At 42.8% G+C, this 16077-nt stretch overlaps 1 protein-coding gene across 1 annotated transcript in view; it reads right to left on the reverse strand.

Annotated features, from left to right (window-relative positions):
* DNAI1 (dynein axonemal intermediate chain 1) overlaps positions 1–16077 on the reverse strand; it is a 139195-nt gene that overhangs the window by 43846 nt on the left and 79272 nt on the right. Inside the window, exons 14-16 of the mRNA XM_062513179.1 lie at positions 12786–12875; positions 6690–6777; positions 4786–4865 (exon numbers count right to left, since the gene is read on the reverse strand). Coding sequence (XP_062369163.1) covers positions 4786–4865; positions 6690–6777; positions 12786–12875 — 258 coding nt within the window. The remainder of the gene's footprint in view (positions 1–4785; positions 4866–6689; positions 6778–12785; positions 12876–16077) is intronic.

Here is a 16077-nt window from a genome sequence, read left to right on the forward strand (position 1 = left end):
TCCAACAGAATGGTAATGTTCAGTGCCTTGTTTTCAAAGGCTTGTGGGGGTTGAGCCCTTGACCAGTGCTCTCTTGGCACTGGTACAGGAGATCCATCATTTTCTGGAATGTGCTGATCCACAGAACTGCCTTTGCAATCTCCATGACAGGAAAGGGATCTGCATTTTCTCTTCTGTGAAATCACCAATAAAAAGATTTCTATAGGGCAGACTGCTACCTGTGTCCTTTGTGAAAAACGAACCTTGCATGTGTGCTTTAGCCTAAAGGCATCCACTGTGCTCTGGCAGTGCCTGCCAGCCCCACAAGACATTAATCACAACCCTTATCATTATCTCTGAATGTAAGACAGGGCTGCTTTCTTCCAAAGATGCATTTTGAAGAAACACCACAAACTTCAGTAAAAGTTCAGAAAAGAAGTATGACTTCAACAAATAAAAACAGTTTCTGAGCTCACTACAAGTGCTGGTAAAGTCTTTCCTTACTATTCAGTTCAAGAACTCTACAATTATTAGATACATCTGTATGAAAACAAGAACACTGGAATATGTGACACCTAAGTCCTGACAAGAGAGCTTTGAAGAGGATGACTAAATTCAGAGAGAAGGAATTTGTGCAACCTCTCTGATCTTCTAGAGCACTGCTCAGAATTGCTGGTAGTGTTTTTCTCCTACTTAAGTGATGGTAGACATGTTGAATGGTAAACAGTGTTTTTATGGTGAGACAGAAATGGAGAAATACATCTATGGCAATGCAGGAAACCAGTCAAAGATGACTCTTAACAAGGCTACAAAACATGGGGGAGGAATACTGGGAGAAAATGAGAACTCTGAGGACACAGAACTTATGAATAATCTTCATCAAAAGCACTTCAGTTTACGCTAGACGTTAGTCTGACACAAAACTCTCCCACATACCCAGTGAATGGGTGGTTATTACTGTCCTTATAAGGTAGAGGGTTTCTTCAGTTTCACTAACAGGAACACTGAGAATCTATGCAATACAGAAACCCAAGAGCAATTCTTTTCAGAGGAGGTTTGTATCTGGCAACAGAAAGACAGTGCTGCCCAACACTGGCATTTCCAGGCAACTTAGGACATGCAGATGCTCTTCAGAAACCAGATACAAATGTGTCACATGTTGTGGTGGACAGGCTGTCACCAGCTACACCAGAAACTCTCCTGGTTTTAGTTCAGTGGCTGCTTGTAGAGATCTGTAACAGAAATGCTGAGATTTCCAGAAGGGCTCACAAGTAGAAACCAAGGGACATAAACACATCAGGAGGAACAAAAGGAAATGGTAAAAGAAAGAACCTGTGGTAATTGATGAAAAATACAGTCAGTCCAGCAAGCAGACAACCAGTCAGAACACAAACAGAAGCCCCAAAGATAAGGTGGTGAGAAGATGAAGAACAGAACTCAAACCATAAAATATCCAGACTTTGCCTAAGACAAAGCAAGGCTAACACTGAGGCAAATAATTTCTCTAATACTAAAGGGTCACTGTAAGTCAGAGCCTGTCCAGAAAACATTTTTTCATCCTCTTTTAGGGAAAACTCAAAAGATGTGATAAGGATTCAACTGCCACCATCCTTTGTCATCTGTAATAATAATAATAATCCTGTCCCGAACCAAAAGGTACAAATGTTCTGGTATGTACTATAAGAGAATGAGCATGAGTGAAATTACGTTTGTTTAAAATTAGAATAACCTTTTCCTCTAGTCAGTCTTGCACTAAATTTTATTATATTAATTTGTTACTCTCAAGAAAACTTCCTAACACTAAAAAAAACCCAAAGTCTTTCTTACATGTGTATTCAAATTTCCTCACAATTCTTCTACTGAAGGTATGTTTATTGGAAATTATTCTGACCAAAGACTTAAAGTCACAGTGCTTCAACATGAATCTCAGAGTCCATACTTTTTGATGCCAAGCTGAACAATTCCTAAATAGCAAGTAAGGTATGCAAAAAAGCATTCAGAATTGTGTTACAGAATCATATTAATGCAGAAACAGTTTCTGTTCTACAAAAAAGGGCAACAGATTGGTCTGTGTGTAATTTAGATAATGATTTCTTGGCTTCAGAAACACTATTAACTGAGCCATTTTCAGAACTTCACCATAATTGTTCTGCAGCTAAAGAATTAGCATATTATCAAGCTATTTGTGAGCATGCCTGCTCTCTGGGAAAATAATAATAATAAAAAATTTCCCTGGAATTCACTTTCCAATTTATTTAAGAAATTATCTAAAATTCAGCCCATGGGGAGAACAGCCCATATTTGATCCCTGACTCAAGTAGCATGAGGAGTCTGTCTGTCTCACTCAAGATGCAAGTGCAGCACAGAGAACTGAGCAGCTCACTCCTGCTCAGTGCAGCCACAGAACCTGAGAGCTGCTCAGGCTGCTGTGGGACAGTCCCTGCTCCCAGCATCCAAGCAGAGCAAGGCTGTAGAAGGCAGTCCATGGACAGCTCCAGTAAGGGGTTCACATGTGCAGTGTTTCAGTAAAGTATGCGATGAAGAAGTGATGCGTGGTATTCTTTGAGAAATGTCTGGAGCAGCCACTGACCCCAAAACTTTTGAAACTGCTTGTAGCAAGATCCTGGCGGATGCTAAATGTGGAACCACTCTTCCCCATGTTTTCTGTAGATACTGTGAAATCCTGCTCATGCTACACAGATCTCTTCCCTGTGTTGTCCCAGACCCCTACAGTCTGACAGAAGATAGGCTTTTCCTGCCCATGGGAACAACAGGGTTTCATAGTCCTGTGTTGCATAATGTCAGAATGGTTACTTTTCACTGCCATTCACCAATGCAAGAATGTTGCTTTCCAGTAACCCTGACAATAAAACAGGAGACACTATTTATCAGGATCTCCCCATATTTGTCCGTTCAAAAACTGCTAAAATATCTGTATGGCTCCCAGGCTGGGATCACTTCTTATGTTAAAATCCCATCCTAGTTTCACTGAAGATTATCTAAGGAAAAAACACCCACCACTTTTTTCAATGCCAAATTCTCTCCAGTCCAGTCCTCCTTCATGAAAAGTTTTCTTTCCTGTGTAACTCAGCCAAGATACAATCCTGAGTGAGACACTGAGATCCACTGCCACACCCACCAACATTCACAGAGGAATTTAAAACCTGTGGTTCCTTACTGCCTTTTGATCAGGACTAAACACAACAGTACCCATCAATTTTGAGCACAATACCCAGGGTACCAACTCCTGTGGGTGACCAGACAACTCAGAACATCTGCCCATGAATGTATGGATGTTATGTGTTCTGAAACCATCAACAAAAAAGCAGCGCACCTACCCACTGGCCACTGGCAACAGCTCAGCTGCCCACTCCTCCCACCTCCCTTGTACACCTATCTTGTCCAAAGCAAGTGAGCACTACTCAAAAATCCTCCATAGGTACTGCCTGGCAGATGGAGAGATTTCAATCAGCATCATCCCTCTGCAAGGGATACATATTTGTTAAGCACATATCACCTAAATGATTGAAACAGATTTCAGGATATGATTTCCTTTGGGTCCTTATTCTGTTTCAAGTTCATTTTACAGGTGAGATATGGGGGAAGGAGTTTGGCTCATCCTCTAGAGATGTCTGGATGCATCTGCCCTGCATGTCAGCCTCCTGCTGATTGTCCACACCCCACAATGAAGGGGGGCTACAAATTTAACTGAGCCAAAGAGCCAGCTCAGAGGAATACTGTGCAAATAATAGTTGTATAAGGAAGGCACCGCTGGCTGTATTTTCAAGGCTAAATAGAGCAGCACTCAAAACTTCCTATTTTTAACTCAATTTCTCAACAAAACATGATGCCTGTGTCCCTCCATGTGCTCATCTCTCTTCACAAACAACTTCTGCCCTCACTGGCATTTTCAGCCAAAGCTGGCTGCCTGTGGGATGTGGTAACATAAAGCTCTTACACATTCTGTGAAAAGCAACGGCCAGAGAGTACAAAACATCTGGGCAGTGCCCTCAGTGTGGGAAGGGCAAGTACAGTGTGGCTGCACTCACCATACAGCTGGAGCTGGCTCCTGCCTAACAGCTCCTGCCTGGCTCTGGGAACCAAGGCACCAGGCTGCAGGAGGGCACTGAACTAGAGGTAGCCAGCACTGTCTGCAGGAAATAAAGATTATAGTGTGGATGTGGGACCACTGATCTGGGAACAGCGTGGGGTGATCAGGAGGAGGAAGGTTTGAGTATGTAGCAGTGGACTGAAGATAGAAGAACAAGCAGAAAGTGAGACTGGGGAAAGGATCTAGAAATATCTTACATGTCTTTTCCAACCTAAATGATTCTATGATTCTATGTGATTGTGGAAGGGAACGGCTGCAGGACACTAATCCACAGGAAACATGGCTTCATTAGCCTCACTGCTCACAAGATAAAATGTCTGAAAATAAAAAGAGCTGATATTTTTCCTGCCATTTCCCCATAGTCATGGGGACAGAGGATCAATGCCTTTAAACTTCTGCTCTGATCCTACTTAGTAGTTCACTTGCACAGCTGAAATCTGCACAATATTTTCTGGGATGCAGTTTGCATGAAAAATGTTTCTGCAAAATAGGGTCTTAATTGGGTCTGTGCAGAGAGCTCCCTGTGACCTTGTGCAGTGCTAGTCTGGTCTCAGGCTCACCACAGGCATCCCAGGGCAGGACCAGGCTCTGAAGCTGTACTTTGTTGCCACCTGAGCAAACAGTTCAGATGATGAGCCTGAAAGACACACATGGGTCAGGGGATGTAAACCAAAGGATAAAGAAATATTTTTTACCTTGTAGATCTTGCCCTCTTCAGTACCAACAAGAAACAAATAGTCTATCTTTTTGTGAAAATCAAACGATGTCCCGCTGCCTGTTAACAAAAGAAAGGTCTGTCACAGAGAGAAAAAGTTCAGCTGGCCAAAACATGCTTCCTGCCTATGGTAAACACACGCTGCCTGTGTTTTCAGAAGTGATTTATTAGCCAGAAGCTCCCAAAAGAAACCAAAGCCACCCCTTCCACTAAACTTTTCAAGCTGTGTGTGTCCCCAAAATCTGCAATTTGAACAGCCACAGCAGTGACATATAAAAGGGCACTGAAAGAACCAGAAGGGAACTGCAAACCACTTTAGCCTAGGATTCATTTGATAAGAGTTGAAATTGCCTGGTGCAAACATAAGTATTGTAAGGATTTGGCCACCTCCTGTTGAGGAACAACAGAACTTTTCTGTTTAGCATCCACAAAAATATAAGTGGTTTCCTATGCATAAAAGAGCCTAGTGAAAAAATACCCCATCATACCTTCCTGTCCTCTTTTTGCCTTTAATTCAGGATCCATTTAGCAGGGTCACTTCAGTAAAACCAGTAGTAAAGAATGTGATTTGTGAAGAAATCCTCTGCTACAGACAGAAGGATCCTGCTAATGTCAAAAGCCCTGAATTGTGCAACATTGTGAACTATGTTTAAAACAGGTGTCAACCACAAACAGGATGTGAGTCATTGAGATTTTGTGGCTTCTGCTCCTGAGGCAGATGCATCATTATCCAGGAAAGCCAGTTCACATGTTGGTGAAAGAAAATTTCAGCAGGGTTCTTGAGCAGAACACTGTTGAATGCCAGAGATACTCGAGGCTGTCCCTACCAGCAGGGATACCTACAGCAACCATCAGATGAGAAACAGAAACAAGCAAGGCTCAGAAGTACAGAATTACAGAAAATTTCTGTGCAGGCAGTCATCTTAAGTATTATGTCTTTAACATTAACAAAACCTAGCTCTCAAAGGAATTGTTACAGTAATTTCAACTCTCTAATACCATCTGCATTTTTAACATTCAAATAGATTGTTAAATATTCAAGACAAGTCTTCGAAAATCCATTTCCCAGTAACACTAACAAATAATCCCAAAGCCCCCAAGAGTTCTGCAGTGTGCTGCTTTAGATAGTTTCTTGCAACTTATGTGGCACGGCAAAGTTTCCCACAGACTGTTCATCAGTTACTAGCCTAGAACCACAGCAATTCTTAAAAGCAGAGTAAGGCTGTCCTCCAAACAGAGGTCCCATCCTCTCAGCCAAAAGCAGGTGCAGAAGGATGATAAGAGGATTCCTCAAGGGCTTCCTTGTGTTATTCAGGACCTCCAGAGCTGACTCATCTCATCCTGTCTTAAGCACAAGATGATCAGGATGAGTGGATTCAGCCTAGAAGGACTGCACTGACTCCACTTTTGTACAGAGGAAGCCTAACATAGTAGCTCAGAATAGACACTGTGTTTTTACAGAGCCCAAACTCAATGAGGTACATCCCAAAGCTGGCTGGGTGAACTGTGCACCCAGGAAAAGGCAGAGGTTGCTTTTTTGCCAGTCCAGATCAATGTCTGACAGCAAGAACAGAACTGAGTTTTGACATAAACAGGTATGTGCTTTATTCACACAGAGACAGCCCAGTAAAATGAACATTTCTTGCATTTATGTTCAATTCATCTTTTTACATAAGTAAAGGCAATATGTAACCAGAAAAACTTGACTCAGTGGCTATTGCTCCAGACAGACTTTGCCCAACTGCATCATGAGAGCAAGGAGGTGTAACCCTCCTTTAGCTCCTTTCCATCTCAACACCCTGCTCCCAATTTAATTTCCCAGAATGACTGATTAGAGGCTTTGTGTCAGCAATTAATCAGCATGGCAAGGACTTGGTCTCTTACCAAGCATTTGCAGCTGCAGCCCCTCTGGCCCCTGCATCGTTGTTCCATCTGCTGACAGCTTGATGACATCTATGTGAACCAGCTCATTCTGCAGGCAGAGGAGATTCCACATGAATAGCATGCTTTGCCGAAACAATAGAGAGACATTCAGTACTTTGAAATGGCAAATTTTATAAAGGAATTTTAAAAAGCTGCCCAGAAGTTGCTTAATGTTTCACATTTGGCAGCTTGCTAACATGGTGCTTTCCATAAAACCTTCAGGAAACTGATGCCTTGGTGCACTGGAACTGAGAGTCACTAGCACATTACCTCAATATGTGCACTTGACCTGGAAAATTTTCAGTTTCTGGGTCAGTGTTTTTAGTGAAAGTTGGCATAGTCAGCTGAAATTGCAGTGTTTAGTTAAACCACCCTGTGTGGTTTAAGATGGATATTTCATGTTCTTGTGGAGCTAACTAAAGCCGCACATTAATGAATAGTAACTTATCATCTTGCCAGGTCCTGCTTCTAACATCTTGTTATTCCCAGAGCAGCCTGAGTCCAAAATATTCTCAACTTCATGGGCTCTGAGATTCCAGTAACATCTAGCAAGTAGTTTTGCTCAAAGGAAAACTGCCTCATGTTTCTGCTCTCAGCAGAGCTCTAAATTACTCTCATGACACTGTTGTACAAGGTGGTGAACACATGGCCAAAAGGTTGTGTCCCAAAGAGTTTACAGTGGAGGTAGGAGACAAAAGGCAGATGCAAATAGACACAATGTAAGTAAATATAAAGAAACTACCAGGGGAAAGATACATTCTCAGACTAGCTTTGGGAGTTGAACTACCACTGCACCAATAGAGTTGGTTTTCACTAGAAGAACACCCTGGGGCTTCAGAGGTCTCTTCCAACCCCAACCATTCTGTGATTCTCTGATTATGTCATAAAATGAACAAACAACTAATGATTAGTGAGTAGTATGAGCTGGGGACTGGATGGTATAATCTGCAAATACCCCATTGGAGTGGTGTGGGAACAAAACATAACTTTTTATCTCAGTGAATTAAGTTGTAGTTGAAGCTACTCCTGGCCCAGAGCAGGACTCGGGTGGAAAAAGAGATTCTGCCTAGCAAAGTCAACCCCAGGAATTTCCATGCTGCAGAATGTGGGAGATTTTTTGGACACCTGTTCAGTACTGAAGCTGAGAGGGAACAACACTCTGTAAGGCATCTTTATGATACTTTGGGAGTTCAAAGTTGCAGAAGAGTAAACAAAGGTCAAAAACCCATAAAGTAATCGTCTCACTAATTCTCACTGCTGCACGCCCACATGCACTGGCCTATTAATAGCAGTAAATTGTTCTCTGAGAAAGCAGCAAGAAGCAGGACAGACTCCTGCAGAGTCTTCAGAACCTGAGTGGCTCTTACAGCACACTGGTTACAAATCTGAAGGCAGGAGTGATGCTAAGACAGAGGCCACACGAGTTGGTGTACATGTGCATAACCTGAGAGTACCTGGAGTAATCAGGAGCAGAGCATATTCCACTGCACATCCAAATAGGAATGTTGGTGAGCTGTTGGGAGTGCAGACAGGACAAGCTGAGCAGGCACTTACCCCTGCTCAGGCTCGCAGGTCTGCCTGCTCTCCAGAGAGCATGTGCCCTCCATAAATCTGTCTGAAGAGCAGCTTTGGAGCTGCCTGCAGCTGGTTATATTGACACACTCAGTGTGACAGACATGTGCAGGCCCAGAGATGTGCTAGCACACTACCTCTGTGTTCTGGTAGAATGGCAAACCTCAAGAGGCCTTCTTTCTAAGCACACACCTTTCTGAAGCCTTCCTGTGAAGATTTCTCCCAGCATCTTGTGCTGGTTTTACCCTGGGCGGAGGGCACACTAGGAAGTTTTTCTCCATGAGAACTTTTTCTGTGGGTTGATGGGACCAATTGGAGACTGGTTTAGTTATTGACAGCATGAGAAACCTATTGGAAAAGTCAGTTCGCTCCGTGAATCACATTTGAAGCAAGTAAAAGCCAGGAAAAGTTCTCTTACGTTTCTGGTCTTTCACAAGGTAACACCGACCTGGCAGGAGCGGCTCCGGAGGCTGCTGGGCCCCGTCTTTAACCAGGGGTCCCAGTGGCCGAGGGGAGCATATCCCATTGCTGGATTCTCGCCTTTTCCCGGTGTTCCCGTGGCTCGGGGGGCCCCGCCCGGCCTCCCTCACGGGCTGGGGGGAGGCAGCCGGGCCCGGTTCGGGAGAGCCCCCAGGGCTTTGTGTGCTGGGCAGGGCAGAGGGAGAACCCCCGGGCTGCGGCTGGAGCTGGGGGCGGGCAGCGCCGGGGGAACCGTGGAGACACAGCCTTGGCACCCATTTCTCCTCTGGATGCGCTTTGCAGTTTTCATCCGGCCCTTTCGGCGTGGCCCGAGCACCCTGAGATCCTGACACAGCTCCGGCACGGCCCGGCACAGCCCCTGCAACTTCTGGGTGAGATTTTAACTTTTCCAAATGCTCAGATAACATTTACAGACCTTCCATCCCTCCTTGGGTGAGAGGGAGAAGAACAGAAAGGCTACACCAAAGTCAATGAATTAAAAGCTAAGTATTTAAATGGAAGGAAAATGAGGAGACACCCTGAAGGTTGGTTGGTTGAAATATCTTTTTCTAAGTTATAGGGGTGGACTGTACTTCAAGAAAAAATTCCTTTAAACCATGAAAAAAAAAAAGACGGGGGGGGGGGGGGGGGAATAGTAGAGCAAAATGTAAAGTGTTTGAAGAATCCTTTGCCCTGAGGAAAAGAGGGAGATCTCTGTTCCTGGGTATGAAGTATGAACTGAGAGAAGTGAGCTGAAGAGAACTTGTGCCTTTGAGTAGCTCATCCTTAAAAGTAATACCCCATGACTTTTTAACATGGCCCACAACTCAGTTCTGAAAAGACTGTAAAGTGGGAGGAAATTCATGACAGCAGATCCCGGGCAGCTGTTAATCATGGAAAAGTGGAGTCAAGAGAGAACTGGCGATTTCCTCTCTTGGTAAAAGATCCTTATAGCTAAACAAAAAGAAACTCCTCTCCCTAAAGTGAACTGAGAAAGATTATTTAAGGAATTGACTGAAGTGTCCCTGTATGTTGTTAAGCTGTAACAAAGGGGGAAAGAGGAACTGGTCTGAAAATCTGTTCTGAATTTATTATTATTCTTTGTGTTGTTAATAAAGTTTTTTCTTTATTCCCTTTTTAAGTTTTAGACCTGTTTTACTTTTACTCCTAATCGTATATTACAACAAAAGGTAAATATATTACAATTGGCAAACCTTAAACCATTATACACCTTCACCTGGCAGAAGTCCCTATGGACAGTTTCTGAAACCCCTCTCCTTCACAAATTACCCTGGTTTTGCAGACTCCTCTTCTGTGCTGGTTTTATCTCGTACCCAGCTTCACAGCATAAAAAACGCTTCTGTTCCTGAGGCTCTTTGTCACCAGAGCCATTCACATATTCCTCTGGGTAAACAGCATGCTGACAATTTGGCTTTCCAGGAATACTGAGCAATAATATGTTGCTTCTGCCTAATAATTGCAGAGCACTTTGTAAGCATTAGTGAATCAAGCCTTACAGCTGCTGTTTTCCCCTTAGTTCTTACTAGCCTTAAGTGATGAAGGAGGCCCAGAGCTGTTCAGTAATTTAGCTGCAGGCCATACAGGATTGGGTGAACTATGACTACTAATCAAACCTGGGATTGCTGAGCATCAGCCTGAGAGGCAGTGCCATGTTGCATCCCAAACAATTATTTGAAATGACTGTGACATTTCAACTTTTTGATAAGCAGTGGGGGCATAGAATGATCCAGCAGCAAAAGTCCTGCATCCTTCCTTGATGTTTCACACCTTTATGAGGACCCAAGGTCAAGTCAAGACAGTCTAAGTACACAGAACTCACATGCTTTTTTGTGAAATTTTTCCAAAGTGATTGTGACACTTTCTAACAGAGACAACCACTATGGTCAAGGCAGATCAACTGCCCCTGGCTAACATTTGACAACTCTTCTATCCAAATTTTGAATGTGGTTTCCCAAATATTCAGCTGGAAGAAAGAATGAAATTATTTACTTTGTGCTCTCAGCTTTGGAAGTGTCAAACAGCTACAAGTGTTTGAAAAAAGCTTTATTTCTGAATAGTTCTGTCAAAAAGATTAACGAATCACTCTTTCATTTATTCCCTGTTTGCTCTGTGGTTTTGTAGAATAGAGAACTTCTCGAGTGTCTTCAGTTTTACGTAAGTGAAACCCAGAGAAAGTTCTTGTGAAACTGGAATTCAAGCAAATTGTCCATTTTTCCTCACTGGATAAAAACCCCACACATTATAACAAAACATTATTTCCATCCTTTGTCTTGTTTTTTCTGTTGAATATCTGTCCCTCCCTGTCCCCCCTCAAAAAATCATATCCAAAGCAGACAGCACCTAAAATGTTGCTGTTTTCCACTCTTGCCTACGAAGTAAATAACAGTTCTGGCAATTCAGAGGTAATTTCATCTAAAAAAAAGAAAATCTTAAAATAGTCATTTCACATGGGTAAGGCCAAGTTCATTACAGTAATGCAAGGAATAAGTAGAAATAACAACGTGCTAAGTGGATGCAGATCTTAGAAGTCACACCAAGGATACTTAGAAAGAAATATCTATGTGCTCAAGGCACAGCAAAAACACAAGATTATGATATGCAAACAATTAAGCACTGGTGGAAAAGAGCCTCTGCTTGATGAGCTGCTATCAAAATTCATCTGCAGACTCTTAGGTTGTTGCAGTTGTGGCATTTCTCTGAAGTGAGGGATTTCTGCCAGTGTTTCCTGCCTCCAAAGGGGGCCACGCCGAGCACATTCAGTTACTGGGGCTCAGTTGGCAAGTGTACCCTGCCAGATCACCTCAGCTGGAGGTGTCTGGCTGCAGGCATGTGCTGCCCACTTCAACAAAAATCTTTTGGGCATTCCTGTTCAGGGGATAACACAGGAGCTGGGTCTATCCCTGTCTAGGGAGCTCTTTTGGGAGAAGGACATGGGATGCACTTGTAGAAGGATTTTTGATTCTGAAGCTGCCTGTATGAACATGGAAAAGCCTATTAAATGTAACTTCCAAATCTGTACTATCTGCCTGTGCTTACACTCTTCATTAGGAGATAATCCTATTCCTGAACTGGACATGAAGCTAAGATTTACTAAGATTTACTAAGATACAGTACTAGAAATTAATCTCTGCCACGGCAGCAAGGCCTACAAATTTCAGAACAGGCAAACCTTGCTATAACAGATTTAAAAATAAGCATCCTAGGATGTAAAGAAATTTCTTCTTTTGTTGGGGAATAATGGGACAACTGCTTCAAACTCATATTTAGGGCAATGCAATTATGTTTTTAGCAAGAGATTTGAAATTTTCCAATGTAAAATAAAATAGCCAGCAGAAAAACCCACACATTGGGATTCAGAGACATGAATCTAAGGGTCATTTTGGGACATTAATTCTAGGTTTCTATCAACATATTTCAAAAGGAAAAATGAACAAAGGCAGGGCCTGCAAACTAGTTTTAAGAAGTTGTATAGGATGTGAGTTGGTGGGGAGAAACCCGCTGCCATCCCACTGCAAATACAAGTTTACTCTGTACTACTTACTCTGTCCCACATGGGGAGGAATTTAAATTGGCCCTCTCCCAGTCCAAATTGAAATCTGTAGGGGAGCATTTTGGGGATGAGAATCTGGAAGCTATGGAATAAAGTAGAGTATTTTGTTCTGTGTCTAGTTGACCCTTCTGGGAAAGAAAGTGTGAGAACAAGGACCAGGCTTGAATTCCTGCTGCTGCCAAGCGGGAAAATGATCTCTCATTTTCAGGCCCATGGGGTGCTACAGGTGCAGTCAAGATGAAGGTTAGGTCTTGACAATGAATAGGCTGACCCTGCTTCATTTCGGAGTTTAACATGGAGCCCCAGATCCAGCTGTAACTGCACCAGCTGCTATTGCTAACATTTCTTTTAAAACCCGGCTCATTAGAAATAAAAATAATAATAATGAATCACTGAACTTTTGAGGCAATTAGTTACAATTTGACTGGAAAAAGAAATTGCGACTTACTGTTTACCTTAACTAAAGTCCATGAAACAATCCGCCCATCCGAGGAGACAGAGAAGAAATTGGAATTGTTGTCCATGTCATCCTTCTGCCACTTGACCTTAAAACAAGAAGAAAAAAAGAAGACAGTCCCAGTGAGCACAGGGCATTCAGCATTTGCAGGACAGAGTCCCATGACCACAGCAAGGTCCTCTGAAATCCTTCCTAAATAGAAGCTGGTTTGCACCCCAGAGGCTTTCTGGTGTGAACACTTACGTGAACACTCCACCAGCAGTTTTAGAATTGTCCCAAGCATTCTGGTCAGCCGCTTCCTTGCAGGATGTTCCAGCAAGAGAGTAATGCCCCTCCCGTGGAAACTCTGCACCTATCCATGGCCATTGGAGCACTGCCATCAAGGACGGGCCTTGTGAGGTGTCTGAGCTATGCATCAGACCTCTACACTGTGGCACAATGCCATCCCAGAGATCCCTAAGGCATCTCCAAAACAGACCCCACACCAGTGGGGCCACACAAAGGTCTCCCAAAGCATTAGCCTTGCCTTTCACATTTGACTAATTACATTACTCCCAGTGCAGTGCCATATGGCTACCCTTCAGCCAGACAACCTTAAATTAGCTTTCTGCCCCTATGTGGGGTGCAGGCAAGACCTTGCAAGCAACATGTGACAAGGGTCCTTGGGGCACTTCAGTTTTAGGGAGATGAAAACTTCTCCATTAAAATTGAAATCGTCCCTATACCTTCAGGTCTGCATCTGTCTGCCTGGTAAGGAGATTTGCCTTTTGACTGTGACAGCTCAGCAGGAGAGATTAGAACTCAGATAAATGGCTTACAGTTTGGAAGAGACATTTCAGTTAGACCAAAAGCATTAAGAACACTCGATTTTCAGATCTGGGAATTCAATCAGACTGAAGTGAAAAGAATGACTTGTCACTGGGTCTGTCAGCACACACTCCTGTTGGCATCTGTCAGATCAGGATGGGGACAAGCTTTTTAGAAGGTTCTGAGAAGCTTTTCAAAGGTATAGCTGTTCCTGTCCAAGCAGTGGAGCAGATAAAGCTCCCTAAACATCATCCCATAAACACGATAAATGGGTTTGGTCATCCCAGAGATTACCAAATACTCTATCCATGACCACTTATGTAACTCATACCTAGTCCAGAAAACAAACAGCATTCTCAATACTTCAGTTACACAGATTGGGTATTCCTGTGACAGGCCCTTGGGAAAAACTGTTAATTCTCTTTTGTAAAATTGTTTATACTGTGAAGTTCTGCAGAGCATGAAAATTAAGCAAGAGACTCAGCAAGAGGTAGTTAACCCTCCATTGAACATGTTTTCTTCCTTTTCTGAGGAAGGAAAAGTAGAATGTAAAAGGAATCCATCTGAGAATACCTCAAAATGCCAGTTTCATGCCTATAACACACAACTGAAGAGAACCTGAGTGGCATATACCTTTTGAATACACCTCCACAAGTGAAATTTTAAGTCTCTGTGTGGAACTGCTTCTGCCATCTGGCATTAAATGAATGGCATAATTCAATATGATCCAGAATAAAATGATTAATGATTAAAAAGCAGATTCAACAGAACAGTGATTTCCAAGGCTGACCATTGTGGACAAAAATGTGCTGGGTATATCTATTCCAAGAACATCTCCCTCTGATCATGAGCTAGTGCTGACAGTGCTAGTCACCAGCAGCTACTTCAGATGAAGGAGCTGGTGTAGGGAGGAGTTTTAATTCAAGGTGAGAAATGCAGACCTCAGGGACACTGGTTACAAAAACACGTTCAATATGCCTCATGCTGGTCACAGAAAAAGGGTCATATTTTGAATCAAAAGATTTTTAGAATGTCATTCTAAAATGGTCTGACAGTAAGATGTTTTTATGTCTATGTCCAACACAGTTCCCCTTCAACTCATGTTCCTTCTCTCCAGCTTGCTTTCCCAGATATTTGGGAAAAACTTTTTTTGGGAAAAAAGACCATCAGACCAGTGGCAAATACGTGGATGAAGGTGCAGCAGCTGTAGTCCACCCCCATCATTCCCTGCAGATACAGCTTCCCAGTCCTGATGTCTACACTAACACAGAGTGTTGCAAGAACCTCTTTCAGAGGTGACCAGTGTAAAAGCTATCACGGAGCTTATGGGGGATTTCCCCAAGCTAATTCCTTTCAGCATTCCCAAAGCAAAGAGCTTCACCCCAGGGTTTGCCCACTCCAAATACCCTATCTCTGATGAAGATCTATTCAAGTTTTCTACTATTATTTAGGTATCACAATTCTTCATCCATTACATGGATAGGTGGGGACACCAGTCCCAAGAATCAAGTAGACTGATTTGCTTGGGGTACTCTTGCTCCTCCATTTAAAGCAGTCAACAGTACTTGAATTAGGTACTTTTTGTAGACAGCTTGAAAAACAGCCTCTCAGAGTCACCAGGCTCTGCCCTCGGATGACTATTAGCAGCTCTCAGTGATGGTAGCTTGAATTTCAGAAAACAGAAATTGGCACTTAATACTTTCAATTTTCCTTCAACACCTCTGACACCATAATCGTGTTTGTGATCTTTTTCCTCCTGATCTCTGAATCCCATAAATGCTTATTAGAGTAATTAGCCCTCATGATACTGCAATCAAATCAGGCATCTGCTCAGAGCTGGCCTTTTCTCCGCTCCCAGAGGCTTGTCAACATGGCACAACCTCCTGTCATTAGCAGTATCCGTGCTGGGAGGGGTGGAGCATTTAAGGAGAGAACCAAGCAACTGTCTGCACAGTGGCAAGAAGTTAATCGTTCCCCTGAAGCATGTGATAATCAGGCAAGGATTTCGGCTGTGTGAAACTATTTAGAGCAAAAGTTCAACTATGATAGAAGCAGAGTAAAGACTAAAGAGTAAAGCGCATGACAAAGAAAAGTGTGTGTAAACGGGGAGAGGAGACAAGCAAACAAAAAGCAGCAAGCATTTTCTGCCCCTGTTCATGATGGGAACTAACAAAAGCAAGCCAATTCTTCAGTGATGTTTAACCTGACTCTTTTTGCAGTGCCAAATTAGTGTGTGAAACTTCTTGCTGTACGAACAGCCTACCACTTTTTCCTTAGATTTCTTAAAGCTCATTTATTTATAAAGAATTTGAGACTATTCAAAACCTTGTTTAATATACAGAAATATAAATATTAAGACCTCATGTTCATTACTATGTACAGCAGGTTATCATGGCGATAATCTATTCATTTCTAGCAAGTGAATACTATCATTTTTATCTGCGGCAGCTGGTAATGGCTCCTGTCCAGCAGGAGATTAGACC

The sequence above is a fragment of the Cinclus cinclus genome, chromosome Z, assembly GCF_963662255.1.
Source record: "Cinclus cinclus chromosome Z, bCinCin1.1, whole genome shotgun sequence".
NCBI lineage: Eukaryota > Metazoa > Chordata > Aves > Passeriformes > Cinclidae > Cinclus > Cinclus cinclus.